General features: G+C 48.3%; 1 protein-coding gene across 2 annotated transcripts in view; it reads left to right on the top strand.

Moving 5' to 3' along the window:
• Positions 1–1,327: 1,327 nt before the first annotated feature.
• The window catches only part of PLEKHA7 (pleckstrin homology domain containing A7), a gene marked incomplete at both ends in the record, with an annotated part of 151,020 nt that continues 144,227 nt past the window's right edge, over positions 1,328–8,120 (top strand). For both annotated transcript variants that reach the window (XM_082284187.1, XM_082284186.1), the window contains 3 exons: positions 1,328–1,410; positions 1,529–1,605; positions 1,739–1,796. In XM_082284187.1, the coding sequence (XP_082140313.1) occupies positions 1,328–1,410; positions 1,529–1,605; positions 1,739–1,796 (218 nt within the window). The remainder of the gene's footprint in view (positions 1,411–1,528; positions 1,606–1,738; positions 1,797–8,120) is intronic.

Genomic DNA, 8,120 nt, shown 5'->3' with positions numbered 1-8,120 from the left:
AAAAGCAAACGTTATCATTTTCCCTGTACTGCAGCACTCTCTCCTCTTACACTCTCCTACTGCATGCTGGCGTTCTCCCTCTCCCCCACAGCCGTGTCCTCAGTTGGTCTCTGTTTTTCTTTACTAACCTGTCCCCAGTGAGACTCACCCTTTCCCACCCCTCTTTGCAGCCTGTCTTTCCCGTTTAACACTCCCCTTCTATGCCAAGCTAGCAAATGTCCCATTTCCTGCCGTTTTCACCCCTCTCTCTTCCCCAGTATCATGAAGAGTGAGAACCCCACAGAGCCATGCTTGGCTCCGCCACTGCTCCCTCATTGAAAGAGGCATTTCTGCACCCTGAACCCCTTGGCTTTGTCAGTCCTCCTCTCCTGCTGCAACTACCGCTATGGCCAAGCCAAGGCACTGGCTAGGACTCCCCACCTGGCACCCATCCTCGCTCTGCTGGCTGACACTAGGATGAGAGTACGGGCTCTGCTGTACGGCAGACTACTCCTTGCTTGTCCCATCTACTCTGTCCCTAAACCATATCCTGAGTGACGGAGCACTTAACTCTATCTTTAGCTGGAGCATCTCCACACACCACACAGCACCAATAAGGGTCTTGGTGTCACAAGTCTGACTGGGAGCCAGAACAGCCTCCCCGAAATGCACCGAGCGGGCTCTCTCACGTTACCCTTCTGCCTTTTCTAGGTCACTGATGAACACAGGGGCTGGCACAGGTCCCTCCGCATACCGGTGACAGCTCTGCTTTGTCGGCCGGCTGCTGCTGCCGCCTCTCTGCGCTGTTTTAACCTTGGTGCCCCCGTACCCTCTGCCCAAGGTTCAAAGTCCCCGCGGCCTGCCTGTGTCTCCTCACCTGGCGCCGCTGGCGAGCGCGTTCCCGGGGCACGGCGGCAGCCAGGTGCGCTCACACCTGTACATCCCCCGCTGGGACACGCTCCGGGCGCGGCTCCCAGGGCTCCCGCAGCGGAGCCCGAGACAACCGCGGTCCCTCCGCCGGGCGGAGAGCGCCTGCGGGGATGCGCGGCTCCCGACCGCGAGTAGCCGCTGGCCGCGGGGGTGACCGCGGGGGGCCGCTGCGCCTCGCCGGGGCCGCCGGCGCACGCGGGGCCGGGGGGCGGGCGCGGGGCAGCGGCGGACAAAGCCGGGCGGCAGCACCGCGGGCTCCCGCTCCCGCCGCCGTGCCCGCGGCCTCCCGAGGGGCGGGAGGTGCCGCCCCCGGCCCGCGCCGCGGTGGCGCTGCCGAGCAGAGCCGGGCGCTGGGCGCCGAGCGCCGGCCGCCCGCCCGCCCGCACCCCCGCCCCGGCCGGCTGCGCGCACGGCGAACATGGCGGCGGCGGTGGGGCGGGACACTCTACCTGAGCACTGGTCCTACGGCGTCTGCAGGGACGGGCGCGTCTTCTTCATCGAGTAAGGGGGCGCCGCGGGGAGGGGCGCGGGGCGCAGCGCGGCCCCGCTGCCGCCGCCGCCCGCACGGGCGGCCCCGCGCCCTCGCTAACAGGTGCATGTTTTCCGCTTCTCCCTGCAGCGACCTGACCCGCAGCACCACTTGGCTGCATCCGCGCACCGGGGAGCCCGTCAACTCCGGCCACATGATCCGCTCAGGTGGGTGCCCGGGGCCGGCGGCGCGGTGCCCCCTCCTCGCTCCCCGCCCCGCGGCCGGGAGCCTCCGCGGGCGAAGTTCTCACCCCTCATTCCCGCTCTCTCTCTCTCTTTCCCTCTCCCCCGTGCCTTGCAGACCTGCCCCGCGGATGGGAGGAGGGGTTCTCGGAGGAGGGCGCCAGCTACTTCATCGAGTGAGTACCGGCTCCGGCCCCGCGCCGACCGCCCATGGCCGGGGGGCGCTGGCGGCGCGGCCCCGGCCCGCCCGGAGCTCAGCCCGGCCGGCCCCGCACCGACCCCGCGCGTCCGCCGGGTTCATTAATGGTCCACGCCCGCGAAAGTGGCACCGGCGTGCGCCGTGCCAGCGGGAAAGTTGGCTCCGGGCGCGGCGGGATGCGGGATCCCCCCAGCCGCGCTCTGGCGGTGGTCAGCAACAGGTTTCCTTGGAGGCGGCACTTCAGTTTTCCCTGTTTGTTTGGGGGTTTTTTGTGTGTGTTTGTTTCGGTGTTGACTGCTCCCCCCCTCCCCGTTATTTACAGTGGGGTTTGCGGCAGGTGGAGCGTTGCCTTGCTGAGCGCCGGCCGAGGTGGAAGGTGGTTTTGTTATTTTAAATGGCTCGTGGCTGTGGACGCAGCCCCGGGAAGTTTTGCAAGTGAAAAGCTTCCAGCGTTTCTTCCCAGAGACGGGGCTGAACGGATGAAATTGCCTTGCCACGGCTGGTGGTGGCTGTCGGGATCTTTCATGTGGCGTTTCTTGTTCGGAGAGCAGTTACAAGCAGGGATGTGCTGCTTATTGAGGTGCTTTTATTCTATGAGGTGCAAGCATGTTGCAGTAAAATAGGATAACTAAGAGCTTCCTGCAAACATTGCAGATATAAGGCTTTTACAAATACAAACACCGATGTAAAAGTAGAGATTTAATCATATGAGTAAAACTCTGGTACACCTTGGATATAGAGTCATGTGTTGCTTGTGATGTCTTTGCATTTTCCTTTGGAAATCTGAATACCTGACAAATTTAATGGAACTAACAGAAAAGGATTGGAAAATGCTCAGACTATCTTCATTGCTTCGGTGTGGCACTGGGATGGCTAACCCAGGTCGTTAAGTACAGCCTCAGCTAACTGCTGATAGATGTGTCACCGTTGTCCGGTATTGGAATGCATGCAGAGCATACCCCAAAATCTTTGAGTAACTTGAGGTTTTAGTAAATATCAGGCTTCCAAACCGTACTGGGCCAGGTGAAGGAGCAGTTGACTGAGTGCATCACAAATGCCTCACATGTAGGATGTTTGTTAAATAAAATTCCAGATAAGCCTAAAATGTCCTTCTTTCACCTCCAGAGGAAAAAAAGGCATTCAATCTTCATTTGTCTGAGCCAGAGAATTCCGTGCAGTGCTGGGCAGGGCAGTTAGTTTAGCCCTTGACTCTTGAACAGGAGGTAGTAGCAAAGCCTTGGAGAGCAGCTCAGTAACACTTAGAGCTGCCACCTTTTATCTGTGGCCAGTGCATTGAAAGGAAGGAATAAAAGTTCTGCTGGTTACACAGGCCAGAGATCGAACTCTAAAATGGCCAGTCTGTAAATGTACTGTAAACAGATCCTTTACATGGATACATAAACACAAACTTCTAGATGTAGGACAATATCTGTTTATTTTTCTGTCTTTTCCAGAAACTTACTAGGAGATTTTAGAACAGCTTAAATTTTTTTCCAAACAGCTCTGTTTGGAAGACCATCTCTTGTCTTGTTTGTCGGGCAGTTACAAAACTTTTAATTTCTGATCCATTAAATTAGAGTTACATGCAGTGCATTTTCATAACTTGTGCTAATAGTGTTCTTTACCTTGGGCTGGAACTGCTTCAGGAAATGAAATAAGGAATGGAGTATGTATTTTACTGAGCAATTTAATAAACTCAATCATCTTTGGCCAGGCAAAGTTTTTTGAGGAGACACAGCAAGGTTTTAACATAAATCTGTTCAGTTTTACTGCCTCAGACCAAAGATTCTCCTGATACTGAATACAATATTTAACTCTTCAGCAGTGATACTTCCCCCAGCACTGCTCTAAGCTCTTCAATTTCAGCTCAGAGGCTTCCTGAACTGAGTGGAATTTCTCATTTTTTCTTCCATGAGCATACTGAGCTCTTGTGCTCATATAAACATCAGTATCCTTGGATGATGATTTCCATACCTCACTGCTCTGGTCATTCCTCCTATGTTGCTTCCACGTGATGAGTTCTCGGCTTACAGGAAAGGTTACCGGTCCCTAAACGCATGATTTCACATGTTGTACCATTAAATTCCATTTTCTGGCATTCCAGCTCTCAAAACCCGTGAACTCTCCTGCATAACTACCCAGTCCTTTTGTACTGGTGACAGCTCCAGTCTGGTGTCGTCTACAGAAATTTCACAAGCACATTGTTACTCCTTGGCTACTAATTTACTGAAGGGTGTCAGGAGGAACGTTCCCAGTAACGCCACCCCCTTGTGATAATTTCCACTATTAATGCAGCCTATTGTAGTTTTTCCACATTGGCCACTTAATGGATGTTATAAGTCTTATTATTTCTCTAATGAAATTAAAAGTATTACGAAGTATTGTTGCTATTTTAAATAACTTCAATCAAACATTTTATTTAAATATATAGAGGGTAACTCCACTTACATAACTGATTTCTGGTACAGAGATAATGAAAATATTAGGTAAAATATGGTATGTGAGCTGTCTGTAATGTAAAAAAAATTAATCTTATGTTCATTTACTTCCATGTCTTTATTACTTCTTTTAATACTGTGGACAAACTTGAAACATCATATAATAAAACAAAGGTTTATAAGCTGGTCAAGCTTAATTTCAAAACCAGGTAAGTTTTCTCTCCTTTCCATGTAACAGGAGTTTGAAAGTTTCCCAAACTCTGCTTCTTTTGGGTAGAAGCTTTCCAAATTAACATGCTGTAGTTTAGAATGTTTTTTGCTGTTTTATAGTTGGGCAGCTGCCCTGTTGTTGAAGGGGTACTGCTTTCCCTTAGGTTATTTACTAGAGATGCTTGTCTGAAATCACATTCCCTCTTAGCCTTGTTTTGCTCAACTAAGCAAGCCAAGTTCTTTGTCCAGCCCCTTAAAAAGAGCTCTCCGTCTGTTTGATTATCCTGTAGTTCTTTTCTGCACCTCTTGCAATATGAAGTCATCTTTGTTGCATGTGAGTGAACAGAATCCTGGGCTGGAGTGAGCTTTTGTGAGGCTCTCAAACAACAAAAATGCTTTCTTGGCTCTAAAAATGTCTCAGTTTTCTGCATTTTAGGTTGTTTGGCTATTTAGGGAAGACACCCACACTGACAGCACATGTGAGTGCTGCCAGTTGACTGATATATGCAGATCTTTCTTTTTCTTTACTGCTTTAAATTTGAAGAACTGTAATTTATATTAGGAAGCTGCGTTCCAGTTCTTCCCATTTATGCACATCCATGTCTTCGCAAATGATTTTCTCTGTTCCAGATATTCTTCAGGATTTCTTGATAGTGGCAAACCCTGTTAGGGCAGTGCTGCCTCTTATCCTAAAATCACTAAATAAAACATTAAATAAAATGTGATGTATAAACTGATTCTTCTGGATCTCCATTTAGTAGTCTTTGTCTAAAAGTATCATGGATGTTGCATTCTTTGAGTACTGAATACAGCTTGCACCACACTTTTCCATCTCTTCTCTTGTTTGTTTACTGATGTTTTTCAAGTACCTTGTGTTTGTTGGGCATGTGCTTTCTGGGAGAGGCACTGCAGAAAGGGCACATGTGGAACTGAATGAAGACTGGACAGCACTAGTTCTGGTTTGTTTCTGTTGGTTGGGTTGCTGATGTGAAATGTTAAGTGTGGCTGGCAAACTCTTTGGGGAAGGAGATGGGACATGCAGGGAAGGTAGTGATGATGGTAAAGCAGTGTGTGTATGCATTATAGTGCAGTTTTTTCTTTCCATTTGCTTTTCTTTGTCTGATCATCCAAAAGACTTGGGGAAGTTGGAAAGCTTGGAAATCATGGAATGTTTTTCATTACCTTCTTACAGCTTTCAAAGATTGAGATGGCTATTGGTGTGAAAGGATCTGTTCTTCCAGTGTTAGATACCTAACTGGCTTGTATTTAAATATGTTGAAAAAAGTGTACTGCTGCTACAGAAGTTCTTTTTGAATGCTGCAGTGGTATGGCACAGCTGAAAGGTAATCATGCATTCAAATTGTAGCCTAGAATTAGGAACAAAAAAGTGGAAACCAGCACTTAAATATCTGAAGTTAACCTTTTATTTGTTTCTGTAGTCAGTTTCTAGTTCAACTTGGCCTCTTCTGTGGGTAACAAAGTGGATGTACAAGAAACAAAGCGATGAAATTGGCATATCAATAGTCAGTTACTGTTTGCAACTGTTACTCTTTAATTCTTCTATTTAGCTCATTCTGTGTGTAGGAAATATGCATGGTATGTGTTTCAAGTGTTTGGAAATAGCAAAAGAGCAAAGCACACTAAACAGAAATCTGCCTTTTTAACTTTGATTCTGCTGTGCCAAGCATATACATTCAGATACAATGTCACTGGAAACCATACAGGAGCTCAGATTCACCCACAGTGGCCTACAGACGACACCCACTTAATGATTATTTAATCACAGAAGCCCAAAGGGGAAGAGACCATCTGGATTACTGAGTTCAGTCCTTTTCATTATCTGAGAAGATTGTTTTATAATCTCATTAATAAATTTAATCAACAGGTTTCTTCTGCCCTGCAGGAATTCCTGTCTTCCCCACTCCTAGTAGGATGTTGAAAATTGTATCTTTTTTTGTGGCTGTTTAGGTGGGCTAAAACACTGTTTACTGTATGTGTTCCTTGACCTGCTGTAAAGACAAATTACTTCTTGCTCTGTTTTCAATGAAGGTTATTGCTGTAGAAGTAAAAGATACTGGAGCACTTGATCTCTCTATAATGAGATCTTCTACGTAGATTATGTCCCTTGTGGTTCTTGAACCTGTGGCTAGATGAAAGTTAATGTGTAAGTAAGTATATGAACTGACATGAAACCCACCTGTGAGGAGCTGGCCCACGAACCACTTCACTGTGTCACTGCTGTGCATGGCCAGTTCAAGTGGGGGGAGTTCCTGGAGTGGAATAAGAATTGGGTAGCTGGAACCACGTGAGAACTTCACCGAAAGTGATACCTTCACACCATCTCTAGAATATTTAAGGATAGTCTCTGGTGAAATGAATGGGTTTTGTGTGCTATAGAGTGCCGTGGGGAAACTTTTAGGGAAAGAAACCTGGAATGGTTCCACAGCAAGGGGTAGAACACCTAGTTTGGATAATCTTGAGAGCACCATGTGCAGCGACGTGAATTCTGGTCACCAGTGATTCCCTACAGTCAGGAGCTGCCCTTGAGGGGGGCTAGACTTCACTGAGGTAATTTGTACGGGTGGAGAAGCGGGTGTGGAATTGAGAAGTGGCAGAAAAATGCCAGAAGTGGCTGTTGTGTTGAGAGGCGGGGGTCGGGAAGCTGCTGTCCCATCCCGCAGTTCTGCGGGAGCGATCCATGGTCTTGAGCGGCCTCTACTGGCTCATGGCAGCAGATTAGGCAGCAGGAGGAAAGCTGCCAGGCTGGGTGAAACCCTGTTGGGTCTTCTGCTTCTCATTATTAATTTTCTTGGAAGAAAGTGTTCCATTTGGGCTATGGGAAAGCAGAACTATATACAGTAAAAGTAAATCTCACTGCCTGTACGAGGTTCTCTGCGTTTCTCATGTCCTTTGTTCTCCAGCTTTGGGTTTGGTCAGACAGGCTGTTTAATGCATTTTGTTGTCCTGGATTGTGAGCAGAATTGAACTGGGAATATCTGCTGGCTGGATACAGTAGCTGTGTTTCATGCCAGCTGGGGAAACAATGAAGTGTCCTTTTTGATGACAGCTAAAATGGGAGATCACTCATTAATGAGTGAAGTAAATGCTGATGGATTTGTGCTTGGGCAGCGATGGCTGATAGTTGCAGAGAGCAAAGGAAGTACTTTGTAGTTCAGCTCCCAGAAAGCAGGAAAAGGGTATGTTGTTCATGGTCCCTGAATTTCTGAGTGCCCTCTGGAAGAGCAAGCTTGGAACTGTGCGTAAGGAAAATGCCATGTGTGGTTTGCTTCAGCGAGGTATGTGAATGAAGAGGGATATTGTGTGCATTCCTTGGGGGAGGGAGGAGCATATAAGGGAAGGTGCTGGGTTTTGTTTGTTTTTAAAGGAGGGCTGCACCATAAAAACCAGTCAGCTTGGTTTGTCAATCTGTGTTTGCCTTTATTTGAAGATACACGCATGTTGGAAAACTGAATTTTGACTACCTGAAGAGGCCAGCAAGGATAACACACACTTAGAGTGAGATGCTTTTTTAGGTGTTGAACACTTCTGGAAATGAAAGTTTTCTGGGAAACAGAGCAACATTCTTTTGTTCTGGCTGGGGTTATGTGGCTTCCTTGTGTTGTAGCTCAGAAGCAAAGGCATGCACTGGTTAT

This window comes from Coloeus monedula, assembly GCF_965178545.1.
Source record: "Coloeus monedula genome assembly, chromosome: 6".
NCBI lineage: Eukaryota > Metazoa > Chordata > Aves > Passeriformes > Corvidae > Coloeus > Coloeus monedula.
This window is presented reverse-complemented; position numbering and strand designations above follow the sequence as displayed.